General features: G+C 43.9%; 1 protein-coding gene across 1 annotated transcript in view; it reads left to right on the top strand.

Annotated features, from left to right (window-relative positions):
- The window catches only part of RFT1 (RFT1 homolog), a 35556-nt gene extending 11410 nt beyond the window's left edge, over positions 1–24146 (top strand). Inside the window, exons 6-13 of the mRNA XM_040407088.1 lie at positions 9734–9868; positions 11291–11369; positions 11794–11844; positions 13473–13603; positions 13687–13831; positions 16702–16807; positions 20442–20691; positions 23200–24146. Coding sequence (XP_040263022.1) covers positions 9734–9868; positions 11291–11369; positions 11794–11844; positions 13473–13603; positions 13687–13831; positions 16702–16807; positions 20442–20691; positions 23200–23364 — 1062 coding nt within the window. The 3' untranslated portion in view covers positions 23365–24146. The remainder of the gene's footprint in view (positions 1–9733; positions 9869–11290; positions 11370–11793; positions 11845–13472; positions 13604–13686; positions 13832–16701; positions 16808–20441; positions 20692–23199) is intronic.
- The last annotated feature ends 3372 nt before the right edge of the window (positions 24147–27518 follow it).

The raw sequence follows: 27518 nt of genomic DNA, 5'->3' as shown, positions 1-27518 counted from the left end.
TACGGTTTTTCAGAATAATCAATCTTCCCACTTGAAGAAAAAATGGCAACAGGCTAAGGGGGAATATGAGCAATGGATTCAAAGATGGGAAAGCCTGACTCAATCGAGGTGGCACACAACATTATATATCACTATGCGCTTATGTCACAGGAGCAGTGTCCATAATGGGAAATCACGCTCCCGCACGGACATTCTCTTCTAGAAATACCTGAGAATACTTACTGAAGCTGGAGAAGTAAGTAGAAGGATACACTTGATTTAGGTGTTCCACAAGAATTAAAAGAAAATTGAGATGAAATTTTTTAATTTAACTTTTTGGGCAGATTTTCAATTTTAATTCATTTTTTTCTGTAACACATCAAGGGTTAGCAGCCAAATAAAACTTAATTTTTATTTCCCCGATTCAGCAGTTTACAGAAATACCCCACATGTGGTCGTAAACTGCTGTACGGGCACACAGCAGGGCGCAGAAGGAAAGGAGCGCCATATGGATTTTGGAGGGCAGATTTCACTGGGATATTTTTAAGTTGCCATATGACATTTAAAGACCCCCTGATGCACCCCTAGAGTAGAAACTCCAAAAAAGTGACCCCATTATGGAAATTATAGGATAAGATGACACTTTTATTGGAATTATTTTGTGGTATATATGACTTTTGATTGCTCTATGTTACGCTTTTTGTGAGGCAAGATAACCAAAAGATGGCTGTTCTGGCTCAGTTTTTATTTTTTTGTTTTTTGCGGTGTTCACCTGACAGGTTAGATCATGTGCTATTTTTATAGAGCAGGTTGTTATGGACACGACAATACCAAATATGTCTACTTTTAGTTTTATTTTGTATCAGTTTTACATAATAAAGCATTTTAAAAATAAATCATGTTTTTGTGTCTCCTTTTTCTGAAAGCCATATAATTTTTATTTTTCGGGCGATTATCTTATGTAGGGGCTCAGTTTTTGCAGCATGAGGTGACTGTGTGGTATTATTGTGTGGACTTTTTGATCACTTGGTATTACACCTTTTGTGATGAAAGGTGCCAAAAAATTGCTTTTTTTTTATCACAGTTTTTATAAAAAAAAATATTGTGTTCACCAGACGGGTTATGTCATGTGATATTTTTATACAGCAGGTTGTTATTGACACAGTGATACCTAAAATGTCAGTTTTTTAACCACCTCAGCTCCCCTAGCTTAAACACCCTTAATGACCAGGCCACTTTTTACACTTCTGACCTACACTACTTTCACCGTTTATTGCTCGGTCATGCAACTTACCACCCAAATGAATTTTACCTCCTTTTCTTCTCACTAATAGAGCTTTCATTTGGTGGTATTTCATTGCTGCTGACATTTTTACTTTTTTTGTTATTAATCGAAATTTAACGATTTTTTAGCAAAAAAATGACATTTTTCACTTTCAGTTGTAAAATTTTGCAAAAAAAACAACATCCATATAAAAAAATTTCTCAAAATTTATTGTTCTACATGTCTTTGATAAAAAAAAAAAATGTTTGGGTAAAAAAAAAAAATGGTTTGGGTAAAAGTTATAGCGTTTACAAACTATGGTACAAAAATGTGAATTTCCGCTTTTTAAAGCAGCTCTGACTTTCTGAGCACCTGTCATGTTTCCTGAGGTTCTACAATGCCCAGACAGTAGAAAAACCCCACAAATGCCCTATTTCGGAAAGTAGACACCCTAAGGTATTCGCTGATGGGCATAGTGAGTTCATAGAACTTTTTATATTTTGTCACAAGTTAGCGGAAAATGATGATTTATTATTTTTTTTTCTTACAAAGTCTCATATTCTACTAACTTGTGACAAAAAATAAAAACTTCTATGAACTCACTATGCCCATCAGCGAATACCTTGGGGTGTCTTCTTTCCGAATTGGGGTCACTTGTGGTTATACTGCCCTGGGATTCTAGGGGCCCTAATGTGTGGTAAGTAGTTTGAAATCAAAATCTGTAAAAAATGGCCGGTGAAATCCGAAAGGTGCTCTTTGGAATGTGGCCCCCTTTGCCCACCTAGGCTGCAAAAAAGTGTCACACATCTGGTATCGCCGTACTCAGGAGAAGTTGGGCAATGTGTTTTGGGGTGTCATTTTACATATACCCATGCTGGGTGAGAGAAATATCTCGGCAAAAGACAACTTTTCCCATTTTTTTTATACAAAGTTGGCATTTGACCAAGATATTTATCTCACCCAGCATGGGTATATGTAAAATGACACCCCAAAACACATTCCCCAACTTCTCCTGAGTACGGCGATACCACATGTGTGACACTTTTTTGCAGCCTAGATGCGCAAAGGTGCCCAAATTCCTTTTAGGAGGGCATTTTTAGACATTTGGATCCCAGACTTCTTCTCACGCTTTAGGGCCCCTAAAAAGCCAGGGCAGTATAAATACCCCACGTGTGACCCCATTTTGGAAAGAAGACACCCCAAGGGATTCAATGAGGGGCATGGCGAGTTCATAGAAAAAAAATAATTTGGGCACAAGTTAGCGGAAATAGATTTTTTTGGGTTTTTTCTCACAAAGTCTCCCTTTCCGCTAACTTGAGACAAAAATTTCAATCTTTCATGGACTCAATATGCCCCTCAGCGAATACCTTGGGGTGTCTTCTTTCCAAAATGGTGTTATTTGTTGGGTGTTTGTACTGCCCTGGCATTTGAGGGTCTCCGCAATCATTACATGTATGGCCAGCATTAGGAGTTTCTGCTATTCTCCTTATATTAAGCATACGGGTAATGAGATTTTTTTTTTTCCGTTCAGCCTCTGGGCTGAAAGAAAAAATGAACGGCACAGATTTCCTTATTCGCATCGATCAATGTGGATGAAAAAATCTCTGCCAAAAAAAAAAAAAAAGGAGGGGAAAGGCGTCTGCCAGGACATAGGAGCTCCGCCCAACATCCATACCCACTTAGCCCGTATGCCCTGGCAAACCAGATTTATCCATTCACATCAATCGATGTGGATGAATAAATCATTGCCGGGATTTTTTTATTTTTATATATATACAAAGTGTTTGCCAAAGTATATGAACACCGCCACCTCCTCAGCTCATATGCCTCGGCAAATGTATCTTTTACTGCAGAGGAGAAATCTCGTCTTGCAGCGCCGCATACACTGACTTTTGTGTAATCTGACAGCAGCGCAATGCTTCTGTCAGAATGCACATCAGTGCTGCAGCTGGTCGATCGGTTGGTCCACCTGGAAGGTAAAAAAAACAAAACAAAAAAGAAAAAACCAGGCCGCAACGCAATAAATTTTATTAACTTTATAATAACTTTTAAACAGAACATATAAACTTTTTTTTTACTTTTTGAACTGAAAGTTAACTTTTTTGCTTACTGGTGTTTTTTTTTTTTTTTTTTCTTTTTACCTTTTATAGGACAAACCTCTCTTTCCCCATGGGACAATGTGCAAAGCGCAAATCGCCCAAAGATGTGGCGAAGTACATTATGCACTTTATCCCAGGTGAAAGGAGAGGTTTGCAGCAGCTGTGAGTAAAAGGGCCCTAATAGCCCTGTGTGCCTGTCCTGTGAGATGTGATCCCTATGCTAAGTGTACCTGTGTGTGGTACTTCCGGAAACACTCTCCAAAGCATAGGGCAGGGTGGTCAGGACAGTCAGGACAGAAATAGCGGGTGTCACGCCTTATTCCACTCCTGCTACAGACACGACATCTTTTTCAGGGTGACGGTTGGGTTGAGGTACCAGGAACGACACTGGGGAAATGTCGCTCGTGTAGACGGCTAACTACACTGATGGATGGGGCCACGGAACCTCCTGGATACAGGAGGTTCGCGATGATCTCTTCCTGAAATTTGAGGAAGGATCCCGTTCTCCCAGCCTTACTGTAGAGAACAAAACTATTGTACATCGCCAATTGAATCAAATATACAGACACCTTCTTATACCAGCGTCTGGTGCGTCGGGAAACTAAATACGGAGCCAACATCTGGTCATTGAAGTCCACCCCTCCCATGAGCGCATTATAGTCGTGGACTGAGAGGGGCTTTTCAATGACACGGGTTGCCCTTTCAATTTGTATTGTCGTGTCTGCGTGAATGGAGGAGAGCATGTAAACATCACGCTTGTCTCTCCATTTCACCGCGAGCAGTTCTTCGTTACACAAGGCAGCCCTCTCCCCCCTTGCAAGACGGGTGCTAACGAGCCATTGGGGAAAGCCCACGCGACTAGGTCGCACAGTGCCACAGCAGCCAATCTGTTCTAGGAACAAATGCCTGAAGAGGGGCACACTTGTGTAAAAATTGTCCACATAAAGATGGTACCCCTTGCCAAATAAGGGTGACACCAAGTCCCAGACTGTCTTCCCACTGCTCCCCAGGTAGTCAGGGCAACCGACCGGCTCCAGGGTCTGATCTTTTCCCTCATAGATCCGAAATTTGTGGGTATAGCCTGTGGCCCTTTCACAGAGCTTATACAATTTTACCCCATACCGGGCACGCTTGCTTGGGATGTATTGTTTGAAGCCAAGGCGCCCGGTAAAATGTATTAGGGACTCGTCTACGCAGATGTTTTGCTCGGGGGTATACAAATCTGCAAATTTCTGGTTGAAGTGGTCTATGAGGGGCCGAATTTTGTGGAGCCGGTCAAAAGCTGGGTGGCCTCTGGGACGGGAGGTGGTGTTGTCGCTAAAATGCAGAAAACGCAGGATGGTCTCAAAACGTGCCCTGGACGTGCAGAGAACATGGGCATGTGATGAATCGGGTTCGTGGACCAATATGACCGCAATTCATGCTTTTTGGTTAGACCCATGTTCAGGAGAAGGCCCAGAAAAATTTTAATTTCGGAAACTTGGACTGGTTTCCACCGGAAAGGCTGGGCATAATAGCTTCCCGGGTTGGCGGATATAAATTGTGTGGCATACTGGTTGGTCTCTGCCACCACTAAGTCCAAGAGCTCCGCAGTCAAGAACAGCTCAAAAAATCCCAGGGCCGAACCGATCTGAGCCGTCTCAACCCGAACTCCAGACTGGGCGGTGAAAGGGGGAACTAATGGTGCGGCTGAAGTTGGTGACTGCCTATCAGGGTTTGCCAGCACCTCAGGGACTCTAGGGGCTCTACGGGCCTGTCTTTGCGGTGGCTGCGACGGGGTAACTATTGCACGTGCCACCGTACCAGCTTCAACTGCCCTTCTGGTGCTCGCTACTTCACCATGTTGTACGGCAGTGCTGGTACTAGGTTACAGGAAGGGCTGCGCTGCTGGTGTATGCCTCACCACGTGATCCGGCAGCGACAGCCCCACTCTGCTGCTCTTGAAGCGGATCCTGCGTAACCTGTGGTCTAGCGACACGGGGCCGGGTACGCCTGGTGCTGCCAGGGACCTCCACCTCCTCGTCCGAACTTTGGGTCAGAGAGCCACTGCTCTCTACAGGTTCATATTCTGACCCGCTAGATTCGTCAGATGAGGGTTCCCATTCCTCATCCGACTGGGTCAGAAGCCTGTAGGCCTCTTCAGAAGAATACCCCCTGTTTGACATTTGGACTACTAAATTTAGGGGTATTCCCTGAGACTACCCAAGAAAAAAAGCAAGCCTGTCTTACAAAGGGGAGGCTAGCGAAGTACCGGAGGCCGCTGCGATTGCTAAAAAAATCAAAACTGATTTTTTTTATCGCCGCAGAGCTTGGAAAGTGATTGTGCAGTGATAAAAAAATATAATATTTTTTGTCACTGCGGCGGGGTGGGCGTGGGTGAACGCACGTGTGGGTGACCGATCGGGCAAACACTGCGTTTTGGGTGGAGGGCGAGCTAAGGTGACACTAATACTATTATAGATCTGACTGTGATCAGTTTTGATCACTTACAGATACTATAAAAGTACAAATGCTGATTAGCGATACGCTAATCAGCGAATCAGTGACTGCGGTGCGGTGGGCTGGGCGCTAACTGACGCTAACTACCTAACCAAGGGGCCTAAACTAATCCTAAAACCTATCAGTCAATACCAGTGAAAAAAAAAAGTGACAGTTTACACTGATCACTTTTTTCCTTTCACTAGGTGATTGACAGGGGTGATCAAGGGGTTAATTCGGGTGATGGGGGTGATCTGGGGCTAAGTGTGCTGTTTGGTGCTACTCACTGTGATGTCTGCTCCTCTGCTGGAACCAACCGACGAAAAGGACCAGCAGAGGAGCAGACAAGCCATTTAACACATTATATTTACAAATATAATGTGTTATCTGGATTTTCATTAGTTTTTTAAAAAATCATCAGCTTGCCAGCGACGATCATTGGCTGGCAAGCTGATGACGCGACCCCCCTCTAACTTTTGCCGGCCCGCGATGCGCATGCGCGGGCCGGCTTTGAGCGAAATCTCGCGTCTCGCGAGATGACGCGTATATGCGTGACTCTGCGCAGGGCTGCCGCCTCCGGAACGCGATCTTGCGTTAGGCGGTCCGGAGGCGGTTAAAATATATTTTGGTTTTAAACAAAGCATTTTTGAAACAAAAAAATTATGTTTTTATGTATCCATTTTCTAAAAGCCATATCTTTTTTTTATTCTTTGGGTGATTGTCTTAGTTAGGGCTGTTTCACACGAGCGGATGCCATGCGTGTCATCTGCAGCGTGAATGACAGGGAAGCCCTGCACTGGACAGCAGAGACACGGAGCATTAACATGATTGATACCGCTCCGTGCCTCTCTGTGATCTTTTTACTACAAAATCACAATGAGATAAAGTTTTAGCACAGTTTTTATTAATATTTTTTTTTTTACGGTGTTGACCAGACAGGGTGGATCATGTGATATTTTTATAGAGCAGGTTGTTACACACGCGGTGATACCTAATATGTCTGTTTTTTATTTAAGTTTTTTTAAGTTTTTTACAATTTTATATGTCTCTCTTTTTTATGAGAAAGGGGCTTTTTTTAAATTGAAACTTTAATTATTTTTTATTGCTAAAAACACTTTTTTATTTTTGTCCCACTATGGGACTTCAACATTACAGGGTCTGATCCCTGTTTCAATGCAACACAATACATCTGTATTGTACAGCATTGACTAGCATAGTCCTCCGTAAATGCCAGGCTCCAAGGCTTGGGGCTGCCATGGCAACCTCCGGGTCCCTGCCACCGCAGCGCTGGGACCCGATGGATGAGGAGAGGGAGCGCAAACCTCCCATATGCCGCGGTCAGCGCTGACCACAGCATACGAGGGGTTAATGCATTGGCGTGATCACCGATGCTGGTGGATGCAGCAGGGATCCTTCTGTCAGTAACAGCCGGATCCCTGCCACTGATTGCAGCACCGCACATGGGGGGGGGGGGGGGGGGGAAGGACCACAGGACAAGAATGCTCGTCCTGGGCACAAAGTATCGGCCATTTAGGACGTCCTGGGTCCTTAAGGGGTTAATGTGGCCATACAGCTTCAGTAGCTGTCAGTAGCTAGTGCGTGTTCATTTGGACACCAGCTATTCCTTATGGAATAAAGAAGACCACGTATGTCACCATTTCTGACATGTGTGATAAATACAATTCTGAAGCATCATTTCCTAGACCTCTGCCATTCCTCTCGTTACTTCTGGAAAGGTATGAATACATGAATACTATTCCCCTTGTCAGTGGGAAGTGTCCCTATATATTCTGATTCTGTCAGCATTGATTGGACTTTAAGGGCAAAACCCATTGATAAGGTTCTCAATTTCTTCATACATTTGCAGAAGCAACAAAAAGAAAAAAATGTTTCAGAATTGTTATTATGTGGGTAGTGCAAGTACAAACAAACATGTCAGTGAAGGTAACCGGTCCTGTTTAAAGGGAATGTGTCATCAGAAAAGGACCTATGGTTTAAATCATGTTTTTATATTAAACATATTTTTTAGAACTTTTGGTAAGTTTTAAATTCACTGTAGAAACAAAGTAGTGGGTTTTAAAAAAAAAAACATACCCAGTAACCGCGTGTCTGAAACACGTTGACTAGTTTGGGGAGATGTCCTGCTGTGTGCCTTTTTTGGACTTTTTAAAAAATATTTTAAAATAAAACATTTATGGTTTTATTCAAGACTCAAGTTCTGGACCCACTACTTTGTTTCTACAGTGGATCCTAATACAGGATCCACCATTCACAATAGGTGATATCACAGCTTATCTACTCCCTTCTGATTGCAGCACAGGTCACAGAGCATGCCTAGAAAACGTTCCCTTAGTCCAGGGGTGGGGAACCTCCGGCCCGAGGGCCGTATGCGGCCCACGGTATCATTTCATGTGGCCCCCGGCCCCCTGCCAGAACATAATGTGAAAATGCTTATGACCCCTTCCATTATGGAAGCGGTCATTAGCATACGGGAGGCACAGGAAGGTGAGAACAGCACTGCACTGGCTGTCCTCACCTTCCCTGGTCTTCTTTCAGCCCCACACTGTGTCCTGACACATCCAGCGTCAGGACGCAGTGCACGTAGACGTGCACTATGACCTGACGCTGTGCGGTGTGAGGTGACAATATAGTGCGGCAGGAAGAAGAACAGGGAGGGTAAGTGAATCTGCCAAGAGGCAGCGCCGTACGGAGCTGGAGAGGTAAGTTTATTTGTTTATCTTAAATACAGTATCTGATCTGATGTCTGATTGGGGCTGATCTGAGGCTAAAGGAGGGTGGGGAGGGTCTGATGGGGGTCTGATCTGAGGCTTGGGAGGGTCTGATCTGAGGCTGGGGGTGTCTGATCTGAGGCTGGGGTTTGATAGGGGTCTGATCTGAGACTAGGGGGGCTGATGGGGGCTGATCTGAGGCTGGGGAGGGTCTGATGGGGGCTGATCTGAGGCTAGGGAGGGTATTATGAAGGTCTGATCTGAGGCTGGGGGGTCTTATAGGGGCTGATCTGACCCTGGGGGGTCTGATGGGGGCTGATCTGAGGCTGGGCGTCTGATCCGGGTCTGGTCTGAGGCTGGGGGTCTGATGGGAGTCTGATCTGAAGCTAGGAAGGGTCTGATTGGGGTCTAATCTGAGGCTTAGAGGTCTGATGGGAGTCTGATCTGAGGCTGATGTAGGCCTGGGGGGTCTGATAGGAGGCTGATTTCAGGCTGATGGAGGTGGGGGCAGATATTTTGCTGAGAAAGGGACAAAGGCAGGGACAGTTGCGAAGAAAGAGGCAGGGAGAGTGAAAGCTGGGTGAACCCCTCTCTGGACCCCCTGGGTTTAGCTTCCTGCCATTAATGTCAAATAAGTAACATTCTGAACTTAAAAATTAGACTGCTATGTGTGGTCAATATGGCGCCTGTATTGTATGTAATATACTGTATATATATAGTGCAGGCGCTATTTTGTGCTGCAAAAATACAGCCCTCTAGATTATTTTAATTGAAGTGCAATTTCTGTAACTTATCCCTAAGTCAATTATATGTTTGACCAAATACAGCAGTAAAAAATTTTTATTGAGAATTTTGTATGGCCCCCGAATGATGTTACAAATATCCAAATGGCCCTTGGCAGCAAAATGGTTCCCCACCGCTGCCTTAGTCAATGGGGTCAGCTCCTGTCCATTGTGTCTATGGCTGCTGTCAAAGAGCAAAAAGTCTTGACATATTTTAAGCCTGATGGCCATTGTGAAAATTGCATGATTTTAGGATTATTTTTAAGTATAGATAGGGACATAGGGAAAATTAGAAAAAAAAATCTAAAATAAATAAATATATATATATATATATTTAACATAAAACTTGATTTAATATGTCATTTTGTAATGATACATTCCCTCTCACTCTGCCTCTCTTAGGTCCTGTACACCAGCCTACTCTCTCTCTGTTATATTCTCTACTTTGCAAAGTTTGTTGGCTCTCAGGAGGCAGAGAAGAAATCATTCCCTCTTCACAGTATGATGGAATTTTTCCCCCGGTACTCTTTATCTCAGGTAGGACATTTTATGTAGTGTATATCACATCATGATTGTCATTTTCATAACTGATCATTATTCATTTTGCTAGTTCATTATCAATGTAAAGAGGACCTGTCGCCTCTCTGACATGTCTGTTTTAGTCACTACTTGCATTCCCCCATTTAATAACAATTCTGGAGCATCTATTGTCATAACTCTTTGTTGGGCCATCCCTCTCATATCCCTTATAGAAGTTATCAATGAATTGTCAGCAGTCTGCAATAAAGGTCCAGTTGGGGATGTGTCCCTGCACATGCACTGGCAGCATCAAACTGTGCAGGGGCACCCCCGCCCTAGAGAAATAGTACAACATAGAGTAATAAGAATGGATGCTCCAGAATTGATACTATATGGGGAATGCAAGTAGTTACTAAAACAGACATGTCTGGAGAGGTCACAGGTCTTCTTTAATATTGAAATGGTTAGACTAATTTATACAGCGGTGTGGTAAGCTCTCTTAGCGGCCATGGCAGTGGTATCATAATGTTTCCTGCTGCCATCAGTCCCTGAAGCTTTGCATTGACAGCCTAAACCAGGGCTGCCAACCTGCGGCTCTCCAGCTGTTGTAAAACTACAATTCCCACCATGCCCTGCTGTAGGCTGATAGTTGTAGACAGTCTGGGCATGCTGGGAGTTGTAGTTTTGCATCAGCTGGAGAGCCACAGGTTGCCCAGCCCTGGCCTAAACCCCCTACTCTTAGGCTCCATTCACACGTCCGTAACGTGTTTTGCGTATCCGCAAAACACGGACACGGTAATGTGCGTTACGCATTTTGCGGACCGCACATCGCCGGCACTAATAGAATATGCCTATTCTTGTCCGCAATTGCGGACAAGAATAGGACATGTTCTATTTTTTTCGGGAACGGAAATGCGGACCTGGAAGTGCGGCTCTGCATTTCCGGAGCCGGGCCGAACATCGTGCGGCCCCATAGAAATGCAATTTTGCGGACGTGTGAATGGAGCCTTAATCCTGCCCTTAAATTTATTGAGCAGCTTCAAAATACAGAACTTAGAAAAACACAGAAAACTATGATATTTATTTCTTACCTCTGCTAATATAATGACATTTATTAATGTCAACATGAATGGCACATATTTTCTGCAGTTGACTTTTCAGCTTTGCTGTGTAGAATGCTACGTGGTCAGCAGAGTCATCTCGTTATCATCAGAGAGTATTGTCAGCTTTATTGTACTAAAGGAGGTCTAGATAAAGCGAGATAACAGCACTATACACACAGATAAGGCTGGGGATTGGTAGAACTCCATCTTTCTGGAAACTGTAATAGTTTTATAGACTCTTTTCTAGATATTAAAACAGACCTTAGCTTGGCTTTAAGATGGAGAATTAATGTCTCAGTTGTCATTACCTGTCTTTCTGACTGTATCTCTTTAACAGGACTTTTTGGATTGGAAGCAGGCCTGGCTAGCATGGAGCTTCTTCAAGCAGTCATTTCTGAAACAGATCCTGACAGAAGGTCAGTGTACTCTCCCCTCACATGAGTACTGAGGAGATCATCAGGGGCTAAGGACTCTCTGTCATTGAAAGTGCCTGCTAGTCTTTTTTGAGGATATGATTTGTAGATCTGTATAGCATTCCCTGAAATTTGATGTTGCTCTATGGCAGGCATGGCCAACCTGCGGCTCTCCAGCTGTTGTAAAACTACAACTCCCACCATGCCCTGCTGTAGGCAGTCTGGGCATGCTGGGAGTTGTAGTTTTGCAACAGCTGGAGAGCCTCAGGTTGGCCACCCCTGCTATATGGTGTCTCTACCTCTGAGGAGGGGGCACTGTTAGCCATTTTATGGCTTTGTGAATGGTTTATGGGTTTTCAGGGTATAGGAATTTTTGGAAAAGGAAAAAATAAGGTTTAGCCTGATTAAATTTTAATATTTTTCTCAGGTGAGCGCTACGTCATGACCTTTATGAATGTGCTGTCGTTTGGAGATCAAGGTAAGTCTTAAACGTAAGTTTTGCTATATTATAAGTTTCCCCTCTACTCAGTTACTCAGCCCTTACCTTTCAGAGAGGCATTTAGATGATGTGCCTGACTTGGGTGCCTTTTTCTGTGGTGCTAGGTGCTTGTGTCATGCACCTTCCTGCTTGCCCTGCATTATGCAAAGGACTATAGGACACGGCCAGCTTCTCCCTGTCCGAAGGGAGCAGCCAAAATCAATATTCTTTGTTATGCCTAGTGCAGGGGGTGATGAGGGGCTGCATGTTACAGAAATTCAAAAAATTCCAAGAACCCCCTCGAACCCTGCAGTAGACATGCATTGTCCCACAACTGTTCCTTCAAGGGATTTACCAATAACGGTCATAAAGTTCTTGCACATTATGTTCTGTTAGCTTATATTCTTTTTTTTTTTTTACTTTGTTTATCCATTTTCAAATATATCATAAGAGACAAAAATATCACATCAATCCCATCTTATTTAACCCAACTCCACCCCGACTAAAATCTAATTTTAGGGAAACTTATCATGCGCCACTGTGATAAATGTGGTGCATGTCGAGATACTGTAGTCTGTCTTCTAAGTTTACGCCGTCTACAGAATTAGTCATTCTGTCCCATCACGTATGTGGACGAGGTAGGTAGATTTTGCCTAGTAGCTGTGGTCCTCAATAATATCATATGTAAATTTACAGTAGCTAATTTGAGTTATACATGAGGCTCCTATAACCACCGATCTACATGTACCAGATGTTAAAGAGGTTGTCTCATGAAGACAACCCCTGTCCATATGCTCTGATAGCGCATATGGACATCATAGACAGGGGTCCCTTCATGGCGGACAACCGTTCATCTGAAAGGCCGCTCTGTAATACTACATTTTTCCTACAGTGGTCGCTGCAGGGGAAATTCTTTGCTGGCCGTGGCTTCCTCACACAAAATCGGTGGCCGTTTGCCACATTTTGAAAAGGGTGACTTCACACGCTGTGGATTTTGTTACGCAAATTATGTGACTGAAAATCAGTTCCATTGTTGATGGAATGAATGGAACTGATTTTTAGTCGCGGAAATTTCTGCAACAAAATCTGCAGCGTGTGAAGGCACCCAAAGAGTCTAACGAGACAACCCCTTTAATGGCCTTAGTATTATGGTTTGATTGCTAATACATTTAGGGATTTCTTATATGGGTGTATCTGAGTGTATATTCTTATTCTTTGGGAATACTAGACACTTCACTTAACCTTCAAATTAAAGCACTTTCCAAAGATTTAATCTTCTCCCCCCTTTCACAGAATAGGTGATAAGTGTGTGATCGCTGGGGATAGGACCACCGGGACTTCTGCCGCTCCTTTCAAAGTCTGTGGCATAGCCAAAGGGAAGCAGAGGATAGCGCCCAGTTATCTCCGGCAGTCTCAAAGAGTTGAATGGAGAGGCAGCTTGTGCATGCTTACCCGACCCTCTGGGAGACCCTGGGCCCCTGTTCTCATGATCGGTGGTGCTCCAGCCACTGGATCAGACACTTATCACGTATTCTGTGAGCAAGGGATAAGTTTACATTTTGGGACAACCCTTTAACCTTCATATAAATTTTTATAGCTGCAATGATATCTCACCTTTTTTTCCGCAGGTGTGTATGATATCATAAATAACCTGGGATCTCTGGTGGCTCGCTTGATCTTCTTGCCTTTAGAAGAAAGCTTCTATGTCTATTTTTCCAAGGTGATGGAGAGAGGAAAAAATGTCAAGAGTCAGAGGAAGGCAAGTAAAGTAATAGTGAAACATCGGGATGGACTACTCGGACCAGATGCACTAGCTTTGACTTGTCTTTTTCTATATTTCAGGAGGAGATGTCCGCTGCCTCGGAGGTATTGGAGTCACTCCTGAAACTGGTGACATTGATTGGGCTGGTCATCCTTGCATTTGGCTATGCGTATTCACAGCTGGCCTTGGATATTTATGGTGGATCCCTGCTTAGTGCCGGCTCTGGTAAGGGGAATATTTTAATTCCTCCATCAAATGATTCTCCGTTGTTTGAATTTCAACTTCCCTTGTGGTTTAGATGGGTTTCTAGCTAACTCCTAGCTGCTGCAGCCAGTTTTGTCCTTTAATTTATATCATCCCACCCATCCAAAAGACATAACTTTTCTCACTGACATAGCTACGTAAGGCTTCTTTTTTGCAAGATGAGTTGGTTTATTCAGTGGCACCATTTTGGGATACGTAGAACTTATTAACTTTAGACTTTGCTGGACTAGGACTAGTAAGGGTAGCTGATGAGTGACTTTAATGGAGTCACCCTTGACAATACTGCATAGGGTGTATATGGTACCATCTAGACTGTTTAATATATACCCGGCCGTCTCTGTCTCACCATTGTGATTTAGGGGGTGCCAAGAAATAGGGATGACACTTCATATTTGGTGGACTTGCCATAGAGTTTGACAATTCTGGACCAACATTAAAAAACGATTATATGAAGTATTTGGTAAAGATACTCCTCTGTTGGCAACTACGTATCTACTTGGCAAATGGCAATTATTATGTAGAGAAAGTTAATAAAAGCACTTACTAATGTATTGTGATTGTCCATATTGCTTCCTTTGCTGGCTTAATTCATTTTTCCATCACATTATACACTGCTCCTATCCGGAGGTTACAGCTACTGTTGCAATGCAAATCTGAGGTGGCCGGGACGGGAGCTGCTGCGCATGCGCTCCTATGTGTGCTTCCACAGTCCTGGCCACCAGAGAGGCTGGCACTTTTTCTTCCAGTTGTGGCCATAACCCCTGGATACGAGCATTGTATAATGCGATTGAAAAAAAAAAGCCAGCAAAGGAGGCAATATGGACAGTCACAATACATTAGTAGGTGCCTTGTATTACAGAGGTTGTCCCATCTCAGACATTGGAGGCATATTGCTGGGATATGCCCCCAATGTCTGATAGGTGCGTGTCCCACCTCTGGGACCCATACCTATACTTAGAACGATGCCAGTAAAGTCCTAGAGGGCGCACCGCGTTCATATCAACGCTCGTTAGCGATGGTCTGGCAGACGATCTGCCTTTCTAATACACTCTTTAGACTTGGAGATCCAGTAGGGAGAGTTATTTCAGTTGTCAGTTACTCCAGAGCTACATTCATGCTTCTGCTGGTTGTTGAAAATCAACAAGCTTCTAGGTGGACCAATTCCTGAAAGCTTAGCCATACTTCTATAATGCAGATTACACAATATCTGCTGTAGGCTTCGTTCACATCCCCATTATGAAATCCAACAGGCTGTTTCAACACAGAGCAGCCTGTTGGATCTCACAGGATACAGCGTTGCCAAATCCTCTACTTCACAGCCAGATCCCCATTGACTGCAATGAGGTCTGGCGGTGATCCGGACAATTTCTGGCATGAAAAAATGTTGCATGTAACGTTTATTTGTCCATCCAATAGCCGGCATTTCCGCCGGATCAGGCAGCTGGATCTCTGAAACGGAGATGTGAAGGCAACCATAAAAGACCAGGCTTCCCAGGAGTAACAATCACCAGAGATTTCAGCTGTGAAGTCACCAGACTTGCAGACAGTAAGGCTGGGTTCACACCTGAGCGTATTCGATAAGCGCTGTTTACAGGCGTTTTTATCAGGCGTTTTTGAGAGTAGTGATTGCATGGAATAGCCTTCCTGCAGAAGTGGTAGCTGCAAATACAGTGAAGGAGTTTAAGCATGCATGCGATAGGCATAAGGCTATCCTTCATATAAGATAGGGCCAGGGACTATTCATAGGATTCAGTATATTGGGCAGACTAGATGGGCCAAATGGTTCTTATCTGCCGACACATTCTATGTTTCTATTTTGGGGCGTTTTTGTATTTTGGAAACGCGCGTCGTATGCGCGTTCTTGCTATTGACCACAGAGGCGTACAATGAAAAACAGAGGTGTTACGCGCGACAATACACCCCAAAGAAGCTCCTGTACTTCTTGGGGCGTAGGGCGTTTTACAGCGCGTTCGTACGCGCTGTAAAACGCTCAGGTGTGAACCTAGCCGAACTCAATCGTCAGAACAAGATAAGCAGTGCAACATCTATTGATCAACTTTTTATATCGGTTTGTTTTGCATACAGTAGAGGAGGCATGTGATTCAGGTGACCTTGTTGGTGTCATACTGGTTACCACATGGTCTGAAGATTCTTAAGGGGAATCTGTCACCACATACCTTCCAACTAAACCTTCTCCCAGTATGGATATGCGCTTCTCCGCTGATTCCAGTACACTCTGTAGCATCCTGATCCGTGGCCCCTATTCAGAGAAATAACCCTTTTTACTTTATGAAGCAGTGCATTCGGCACACGCGCAGTAGAGGGCTGGAGATCAGACGGAATTCTGCCTTGTACTGCGCCGAACGCACTGCCCCAAGGTTTCAGGACCAGCCACCATTACATCTACACTGCCTGGCCCTATCCGTCAAAGAGGTGGGGGCGTGGCCGACAGGGAAAAGGAGCGGAGCCTCTGGGTGCAACAGCAATGCCCTGGGTGCACCAAAGGGCTCATTAGCATAAACATAAAAAAAGGGTTATTTCTCTGAATAGGGGCCACAGATTAAGATGGCACGATGGCATGTGGTGACCGATTCCCTTCATGAGCAGAAGTGCCTCTAGTTAGTGCTGCTAATATCCACAACACTAGTGGACACCACATGATAAGTGCAGACTCCGGTGCAGACGTGGTATGCTGTGTGTGGATGACATATTTACTTCTCTGCTACTGTACAACACTGAGCCAATCCACATAATTGGCCCAAAAACCCATTTCTATAGAGAGTGCACACTAGGCTTTCTTGCATTCTCAGCTCCTGTGCTGTGTCTTTCAGGTCCTGTTCTCTTGCGCGTCTACTGTCTCTATGTTCTCCTGCTGGCCATCAATGGGGTGACCGAGTGTTTCACCTTTGCTTCAATGAGTAAAGAGGAGGTAGACAGGTGAGTGAATTCACATCTCTTCAGAATTGATGGGTATTCCAAGGCAAGCTTCAAGCACCCATTAAGACAAAGACCGGTCATGAAGGGCTACTCCCATCTCAGCTACTCGTGGTCCCTATCAGAGGTGGAAACAGGAGAGCGGACTGTGCCACATTGTTCCTGTAACTTGGATACAGTGTAGCTCTCCGTGCTATTCCGTGTCCAATGGTTCTTTTCACTTGTATGGGAGTCACAACATAGCACAGCGCACTTGGCTGTTCCTATAAGGCACCATGCACAGGGCTGTATCCATTTTGTGGTCCGCAATTCGCAGCTTGGATACCGGTCATGTGTGCTCCGCATTTTCCCGTTCTACATGTCGTGCTCTGTTCATTTTTAGATATGTTCTATATTTTATTTTTATTTTTATTTTTTTGGGGGGGGGGGGGGGGGGCGGAACACACATACAGATGCGGACAGTACATGGTGTGATGTCTGCGTTTTTTGCGACCCCCTTGAAATGAATGGGTCCTAATCCTGACCACCTCTGACTGTGGTGGGTATCGCTATCGCAGCTGGAACACCCCTTTGATGATAGTATTTATAAGTTATTACAGCCGTGGCTTTATTGCTCCTAGGGGAGATAGTGATATACAAAGGCATCATACCGTGCAATCCAGAGTGTCTATGGCTCCAAAGAATCCAGCCCCAAGGACACCATGGAGGAGATTTATCAAGACAGGCGCTGTCTGCATCGGTCTTGATATCCTGTGCACCGCCAGAGGATGCACCACATTTATGACAAGGTGCGAGCCAGGTCATAAATTAGGCACGTTCGCCTGCAGTCCATGCGAATAAACAGGAAACTGGCATAAATGAAGAGAAGGCTACTTTCACCCTCGCGTTTTGGCTTTCCGTTTGTGAGATCCGTTCAGGGCTCTCACAAGCGGTCCAAAACGGATCAGTTTTGCGCTTAATGCATTCTGAATGAAAAAGGATCCGCTCAGAATGCATCAGTTCAGTCTCCATTCCGCTTTGGAGACGGACGCGTTTTGGTGTCCGTCTGATGAAACTGAGCCAAACGGATCCGTCCTGACACACAATGTAAGTCAATGGGGACGGGTCCGTTTTCTATGACACAATATGTCACAATAGAAAACGGATCCATCCTTCATTGACTTTCAGTGGTGTTCAAGATGGATCCGTCTTGGCTATAGAAGACATAATACAAACAGATCCGTTCTGAACGTATGCAGACGGTAGTATTATCTGAACGGATCCGTCCACGACGGATCCGCACAAAACGCTAGTGTGAAAGTAGCCTAAATTTGTTTTGGCTGCTGGCCAGGCCCCTTTCCCACACTTGCCAATACCCCTTTTTAAAAAATGTTGAGGCGTAAAAAAGGCACTTGCCACTTTTTTTTTTAAAGTCACATTTAAAAAGGCACAAACATACAGCATGTGACTGGTACAAGGAGTAGAGATGATAAATCTTCCCCCATGGGCCTTTGTGCAGACACCGCACCTATAGTTGCAAGCAAAGACTTTGCTGACAATGCTATTAAAGGGATTATCCCATGACTAATGTAAAAAATCAGACATCATATAGTACATCACAATCTCTTTCTAACAAAGCTAGAACCAGCCCTGCACCTCACATGGATCCAGAGATCTCCCCAGTCATTGCTCTGCTAGATTTATATCAAGCTGGCAGCTCAAGGGGAGTGTCTTCTCTGCTGCAGCTAAGGGGGCGTGTCTCAGCTCTACCTATCACAGCTCAGGGGGCGTGTCCATGCTCTCCCTATCACAGCTCAGGAGGCAGTTGAAGGATAAAACTGAGCATGTGCGGCCATCTCAGTGAGCAGGACAAGGAAATAAGAAAAAAACAACCAAACAGCAGGTGGCGCTATACAGATATATTTGATGGAATAACTCAGTGGCTACACAATTTTGTTTAAATACATACAGTTATAAAAGTGTTCAGATCCAGGTGCTGGTTTGAAAACTGTAGAATATTTTTTTGTGGGACCACCCCTTTAATGCAATTTTACTGCTATTATTACCTACACTGAGGGCAAATTTTGTACAGCAATGAAAAGTATCAGTACCATGAACTAGTTCAGAATAAGATATGATATAACTATGATGAATAGGTGAAGGAAATTGACTTTCCTAACACAAATATTCTTTCTTACAGCAGATTCATCTCTCGTCCACAAGTAATAAACCTCATTCATACTTCTGCCATATCTTTCATCAGTGTTCTCTATCTGTATTAGTTTTAGAAGATGCACAGAGGTTGTCATGATTAGATAAGAAGCTGCTTTTTTCTTTCTAGAAGCAGCACCGCACCTGTCCATGGGCTGCGTATGGTATTGCGGTCATTCCCATTTAAGGTGCCATACCAGACGCAGGCCTTAGGCAAACATAGTACAGCTATGCCAGGATTCATATAAAAAAAAAAAATATGAAAATTGGACATATGACAACCTCTTTCTAACAAACTTAGAACCAGCCCTATACTTCATATGGACCCAGAGATCTTCCCTTTCATTGCTCCAAGTCTTCTGCTAGATTTATTTCAGGCCGGCAGCTCAGGCGTTGTGCCCTTTCTCAGGGGACGTGTCCTTTCTGCTGTAGCTCTTTCCCTGTATCTGCCACAGCCTCTAACAGCAGATATGGCTGGTGACAGTTAAGACTTAAACTGAGTGTGTGCAACCAGCTCAGTGAGGTGGACAAGAAATAAAGAAAAGAACAAACAGCAGGTGGCGCTATACAGATACATTCTATGGAATACATCAGTGGCTATACAAATTATTTTTTTTACATGAAATTACAAAAGTGTTCAGATCCAGGTGCTGGTTTTAAAAATGTTGAATGTGTTTCATGGCACAACCCTTTTAACCATGTTTATACTGTTCCATACCAAGTACTTTACCGTCGATGACACATTTTTCCTAGTAGGTAGTGGGAGAAGACGTTCTGGAGAGCCGTACTTGGTTGCCTTCCGAGTCTAGGAGGCTTATTGGTTTCTCCTACAGAAGTGGCCACAGCCTCTTCATACTGATAGAACATTCTCAGAAGATGGCATATTCAAGCGCAGTTTACTCAAGGCGATTGTTACAATTACTACATTTAAAGGGGTTGTCTCACTTCAGCAAATGGCATTTATCATGTAGAAAAAGTTACTACAAGGCACTTACTAATGTATTGTGATTGTCCATATTGCCTCCTTTGCTGGCTAGATTCATTTTTCCATCACATTATACACTGCTCCTATCCAGGGGTTACGACCACCCTTCGATCCAGAAAAGGGTGGTCGTGCTTGCACACCCTAGGAAACAGCGCTGGCCTATCTGGTGGCCGGGACCATGGGAGTGCGCATAGGCCGGTGCCTTTTCCTATAGCGTGCTGGATTGCAGGGTGGTCGTAACCCCTGGATAGGAGCAGTGTATAATGTGATGGAAAAATGAATCCGGCCAGCAAAGGAGCCAATATGGACAATCACAATACATTAGTAAGTGCCTTGTATTAACTTTCTCTACATGATAAATGCCACTTGCTGAATGGAGAACAACCCCTTTAAGGATATAGATACTGCACGTACTGTACTAAATTCTTGTTGTTTTTTTTTCACCCACCTCCTTCCTATCAGGTTTAACTACATCATGTTGGGTCTCTCGTTAAGTTTCCTATGCCTTTCCTACTACATGACAACTTGGCTCGGCAGTGTTGGATTCATCTTCGCAAACTGTTTTAATATGGGCTTGCGGATCGCTCACAGTCTACATTACATCTGGAAGTATTACAGGGGAAGCCGCTACCGACCACTTTCTGGGCTCACGCCGTGCCCAGCAGTAATATGTGCGCTGGCAGTTAGCGCTGCAGTGACCGGGTATTCAGAGGTAAGCAGCAGGTATTTCTATTGTTTGCTATATGATGTATTGTAATGCGGATGTTTTCTTCCACTTGAGCTGACATAATACAGAGGTCAAAGCATGAGCACACGGACATCATGGACTCTCACAATATAATTCATAATTGTTCTTTTAATTGATTGTATTTAAAAAAAATAATTATAGGCTTTATTTTTTTTTTTGCTTTTTCTAACCAAACACCTACATTTACAGTGCAGAACACCAGAAAACATAGCACAGTACAATAAACCCATATGTCCCTTTGACCAGTCACATCACAGACCAGACGATTCCACTCCATACCCCTCAGCCAGTTTATCATGACTATCCTCAGGCTGTTTTACACATGGTAGCAATAGTGACCATACCCGGGCAGCCCTCTCACCCTCATACCTTCTTAAAGGGGTTTTCCGGGATTTACATACTGATGGCTTATCCCCGGATAAGTTATCAATATGATATTGGTGGGGGAAGACTTACATATTGATGGTCTATCATCAGGATAGGTCATCAATATGAGATTGGTAGGGGTCCTATTTCCAGGACCCCTGTCAATCAGCTGTAGGAAGAGGCTGCAGTGCTCTCTCTGTCTAACTGCTGAGATGCTGTGGTCCCTATTAACCATGGCATCTGGGAGGTTAAGTGGCCAGGATGGGAATTATCTCTGATCCCAGCTTCAGTTAGTGCAGCCTGTAGGGGGGTTCTGTTCAGTCCCTGCCGTCCTCACCAGGACTAATGGCATGGGCACCAGGGACTGAACAGACTTTACACAGGCTGCACTGATGCACCTCTCAGAACATAAAAATTTGACTTTGCAATTTTTTTTAAAACACAAAAAAGGGCAAATTAATCAAATTAGTTTTATTAATTACCCAGCCATATACATCCCCTGTATAGATAAATTAGACTTTTCAACCATGTGGAGTGGTCATATGCTAGGACACGCAGCATGTTGGATCCTTCTAGCAAGCAAACGTAAGATCTCGTCCAGATTCAGCAGCCGTCCATCCGGCCTCTCTTGTGCTTCCGGCCCATGTTCCTACTGAAAAGGAAGACTTGCCTTCCAGAAGGAACTGCCCATATAATGGGTTTTTTATGTACGTATCTTCTTTACGACAGGTGGATACATCCAGAAGTGCTCCCTGTAAAACCACTTGCCCATATCTTTTGGTCAGCTTCACTATTCAATACAACCTGGTCCCCTAAAGGACAACCACCCCACAGCATACATTGTAGTTTCAATGGGAGTCCTTGGCAGACCTATGCAGTAAATGTATTCGCCTGTATGCACAGATAGTTACATATGTTCAGTGACATACTGTAGTACAAACATGCATGCCAAACACAGAGGCTTAAAGGGGTTGTCCAAGCAAAAAGAATAGGGTCTGCGGTTCGTTTTATGTATGTTGTGTCTGGTATTGCATCTCATCCCCATTCAAGTGATCGGACCTGGCCCTCAATACCAGACACAACTCACGGACTGGCGTGCCACTGAAAAGAAGCAGGCCCTTTCTTTTATTCCTGGACAACCCCTTTAAGCCAGTATTCTACTGCAGCATTGTAAAAGCTTAATATGGAATATAAGAAGCAAACTTTCAAAGCTCAAAAAGTACATTATTCAGATAAGTATTTCACTTATACCAAACATTTTATACATGGTATACATAATCTTCAAAGATATATTTTAAAGGGTTTCACCAGGCTTTTTAGGAAATCAGCCCTATAGGAAGAAAGTTTGGTAATTACTTATCACTCCATCGTGCCCCCAATGCCGACGTCTCCGCTGCAGTCGCACAAGATACGGGCTTGACCAGATGTGTACGCTTCTCTTACTGTTCCGCTGCATGATGGTAAATGCAGCTGATCCGTAAGACAAGGGCACACATCCGGTCAAGACCCAAGCGGAAGAGCCCGCAGCCTATGTGAGCTGGAGATGGTGGCATGATGGAGGGGTAAGTACTAATTAAGCTGTCTGTCTTTCACAGGACAGAAGAAAGGGCTGATTTCCTAAAAAGCCAGAGAACCCCTTTTAAAGGGCATCTTTCATCAGATTTGTAGATATAAACCTGGCCGACCTGTTGCATGTGTGTTTTTTGCAGCTGAAGACATCAGTTTTGCATCTGCACTAAAAGCGTCATCCTACCTGCTTGGCCCTGTCAGAGTGCAGAGGGCGCAGCTGTTCCAGAGAGAGCAGAGCTTCTGGGTGTAACGGCAACGCCTTCATTGCACCAAGAGACCCATTTGCATATATAAAACATCAGCTTTTTCAGCAATGCGGGCACATATGAACATGGGACCAACACAGATGTCTTCAGCTGCCAAGTGCACATGTAACGGGTCAGCCAGTGTCATAGGGACAAATCTGCGGATAGATGCCCTTTAAGGATGAATATTGCAGTTTCTAAGCTTTTGCCTGGTAAGTTTGGACCAGCTCTCACCTATGAGAAGTTTTATGTTGCTTCTGGCTTTAATCCGTGAAAATTCCTCTTTTGACAGGTAACCTTATGCTGTGACATGGGCTGGCCATCCCGTCTGGCACACGTCCTGGTTGGAGCTCTCTGTCTGTCTGTGACGTTGGCTGCCATAGTCCTGTCTGAAGAAAAACTGACTCACTTTATACGTAGTCACTTCCTGTCCAAAAAGCCAAAAAAGAAAGTGTAAGGGGGGGGGCAGAACTGAGCTCCTTCAAACAATCCATATACAACTGAGGTATTAAGTGCCCTCTTCTGTGTGCGTAACACCCTGCAACGAAAGGGGTGATCCCAAGGTGGTGGAATATATGAATAATAATGCCTCTGTGTTATGTCATATGTCACTGAATCTCAGGGCTGACTGCTGTTGATAGGGCACATATATGACATAAAATTTCTGCCTTACATATCTCATACATAAAATAGTATGCTGAAGAATGTATGAATGTATGATCCAACACACAGACTGTATGAAGGGTGGAAAGCACACACAAGGCAGTATGCAGGGGGAAGGCAGCAGCATCCTAGACACACAGATCCAGCTTGTATTACTGGGAGGGACATGACCACATGAGAAATGGCTGAACCTAGGAGCAGGTTGTAAACTGATTATCAGATGGTCTGAAAATGATTGAAGGAATGAAGACTGAAGCCTGCAACTTTCTTTTACTCAAGGTAATTACTAACATATATTTAAATATAGTTGTTTTTTTTGTTCCAAAGGTGTCTATAAACTTTAAAGTCTATAGCAAAATAGTGAAAAGGCTACATTGTCATAGTGCTTTTAGGGTGAGTGGCTTTTTTAGCAAAATGCAGTATGCTCTGGCCTTTTTTCTCCATAATCTTCTCTATTGCACTTCTAAAACACCAGGTAAAAAAAATTGTAAATGTACAATAAAAAAATGGCTATTAAAAAAAATATATAAAATGCTTGACAAGCATGTCACTTTTTAAATGCTATTTAAGGCTCCATTCACATATCCGCAATTCCATTCCACATTTCGCAGAACGGAATTGCGGACCTATACATTTCTATGGGGCCGCACGACGTGCGACCCCGATCCGGAATTGCGGACCCCGCAGAACATGTCCTATTCTTGTCCTATTCTTAGTGCCGGTAATGTGCGGCCTGCAAAATGCGGAACGCACATTGCCGCTGTCCGTGTTTTGCGGATCCGCAAAACACACACGGCTGTGTGAATGGACCCTAAGGCTGAGACAAAAATGTGTGCAGGCAATGTGAACGTGATCACGGAGAGGGGAGAGCAGCAGTTGCATAGAGAGCAGAGCCTCTAGGTGTAACGGTAACGCCCCCGTTGCTCCTAGAGGCTCATTTGCATATATTAAAACATCATTTTTCTCAGCAATTCGGGCACATATGAACATGGGACCAACACAGATGCCTTCAGCTGCTAAGTGCCCATGTCACAGGTCAGCCAGTGTCATAGGGACAAATCTATAGGCAAGGGACTCACCTCTGGGACCTGCTTCTTTGTCGAGAATGGGCTCCTTCTCATGATTGTGTGAATGGAGAGTTGCACATCTCTCTCCATCCACTTCTCTTGGACTTTGGAAAGTAGCTGAAAGTAGCTATTTTGACTACTCCCATAAAAGTGAACGGAGATATGCTGTAAATGTCAACATGGAATAACCTTTTTAATTTGATTTTTAATTTTCTATTGGGGCAACTGTAACTGTATGTTACCATTTTATATACTATATATCATGGACTATTTTTGTTTGTTTTTATCATGAATATGGATTGTTAAAGTTATGGGGATACTGAATCTATGCATATTAATTGTCATGTGACGGACGGTTAATAAATTTTATTTTTGGAAAAAAAAAACTCTTTTTTTAACTTTTTTGGTATATTGACTTACAATATAAAGTAGAAATGTCTCCCCACTTCTCCCCCCTGATGGCAAATCTTCTAAAGGCTCATTTAAATGGCCAGATGAAGCTGATCATTGTTGGGAAGGAAGCGTTACTTCCCGACAAATGCATGCTCGTCAGTGGAGGTGACTGCTGCATTTACATGCAGCGATCGCCTCCACAGTATGGGGAGGTGCGATCCCTATTGCCATCACTCGTCCCCATACAGAATCATGGTTTTCCAGCAGCAGAGCGGGTTTACACAGCACGGTCTGCTGACTGCAAACGATAATTTAGGTGACCACACCAATGATTCTATTACCCGATGAACGAGCATTTTTCTCCTTCATCGGCTAATCAGTTGCACCTTTAAACTGGCCGATTTTAGCTAAGGCTACTTTCACACTGGTGTTTTGGTTTCTTTTTGTGATATCGGTTCAGGGCTCTCACAAGCGGTCCAAAACGGATCAGTTTTGCCCTAAGGCTGGGTTCACACTTGAGCGTTTTACAGCGCGTTCAAACGCGCTGTAAAACGCTCAACACATGAAAACCAATGCTTCCCTATGGCCCTGGTTCTCACTTGAGCGTTTTACAGCGCGTTTGAATGCGCTGAAAAATGCCCTACGCTCAAACAAGTTCTTGAGCTTCTTTGGGGCGTTTTGACGCGCGTTTGTGGCCATAGGACACTGCAGTCAATCACACAAACGCGCGTCAAACGCGCATTTACTATTGCAAAAACCGCACATAAAAACGCGCGACAAAAACGCGCGTTAAACGCGCATATCAAATACGCTCAGGTCTGAACCCAGCCTTATGCATTCTGAATGGAAAAGGATCCGCTCAGAATGCCTCAGTTTGCCTCTGTCCCGTCTCCATTCTACTTTGGAGGTGGACATCAAAACTCCGCTTGCAGCGTTTTGGTGTCCGTATGACGAAACTGAGCCAAACGGATCCGTCCTGGCACACAATGTAAGTCAATGGGGACTGATCCATTTTCACTGACACAATCTGGCACCATAGAAAACGGATCCGTCCGCTATGGACATTCAATGGTGTTCAAGACGGATCCATCTTGGCTATGTTAAAAATAATACAAACGGATCCGTTCTGAACGGATGCAGACGTTTGTATTATCTGAACGGATCCGTCTGTGCAGATCCATGACGGATCCTCACCAAACGCGAGTGTGAAAGTAGCCTTTCAAGCGTTAGTACGAACATTTGTTAGCAATAATTTGCCCAAATATCGGGCAGTGTAACGGGGCCTTTAGGTGAACTTTTTCTCCAGATCTGGTACTGATTGATGCACTGATGTTCATAGGTAAGAAGGGATCTAACTTGGAACCAGTGTAGCTGTCACATGCAGTCTGTTTGTGGATGATGCAGACTTCGGGGACTCCACATTACAAGGTGTGTGTGGGCAGATAGTGTGTCGCTGTGCCTGTTGGATAGTGGATCTGGTGTATGTGGAGGCTGCACATAATGGGTCAAAGGGGTCTAGACATTCTCTTCAACTCCCCTTCTTTTTTATTTTATTTGTTCACCCTTGTGGGTTTGATGAGATGGCATGAAGCCAGTGAGGTTGCACAGTCTTGAGGTCGCACTGTTTTGCTATGGGGCCTTATGAGATCTTTGTAGAGCCCTGTACAAGGGGTATTTCATTCTCAGCCATGAATTGCTGATATGGCAATACCCCTTTATAGGACAGCCTGGTACACAATTGTAAAAATCTTTTCTGTCGACCTTGCACGCTTGCAACCCTGAGCAGATAAGGCCGCCTTCCTTCACACCACCAAGTTACAGAGTAATTTAACACATTTCGTAGAACGTTCTCACCTCGAGCTTATACAAGTACAAAAAGAGCTCACTATGACCTAGTTGTAACCCTTCTCCTTACTTTTCGCTTTCAATATGGATCCTGTGCATTTACATTCTGAAACAACATCATTCTTTGGGTGTTAGAATATGAATGGTAAAAAAGTGCATTTAATAATCAGTAGTAGACCAATAAAAAAAAAATCACACTTAGAAAGAGGTGTCCTCAAAATTTAGAAGCCAGCAAATGAAATATCTAGACCCCTTACAGATCCGACCACCCCTAACCACTAGGGGTTTCAGTAATAAAGCTATGTTTTATATGATGATTTACGGTACGTGGAAATGGTGCAGATTTGTTTGCGGAAAATGCGCATGAAAACCGCATCGAAAACACTATAAAGACCACATAAATTTGCACTATTGTGATTTTGTTGGTGTTTTTATGTTTGTTTTGGAGTGGATTGTCTGTTTATTTTCACAACCCCACTGAAGTCTATGTGGAAAATCACTGCATAAGACGCAGGATCGCACAAACAATTGACATGCTGCAGATTTTAACACCCACACAACAGGTCAGTTTCTGCTCGTGCAAAATACGCAATGTGCGCATGAGATTTGTCAAATGTTATTTACTAGTATTATATTATGCTGT

Source organism: Bufo bufo, chromosome 9, assembly GCF_905171765.1.
Source record: "Bufo bufo chromosome 9, aBufBuf1.1, whole genome shotgun sequence".
Classification (NCBI taxonomy): domain Eukaryota; kingdom Metazoa; phylum Chordata; class Amphibia; order Anura; family Bufonidae; genus Bufo; species Bufo bufo.
This window is presented reverse-complemented; position numbering and strand designations above follow the sequence as displayed.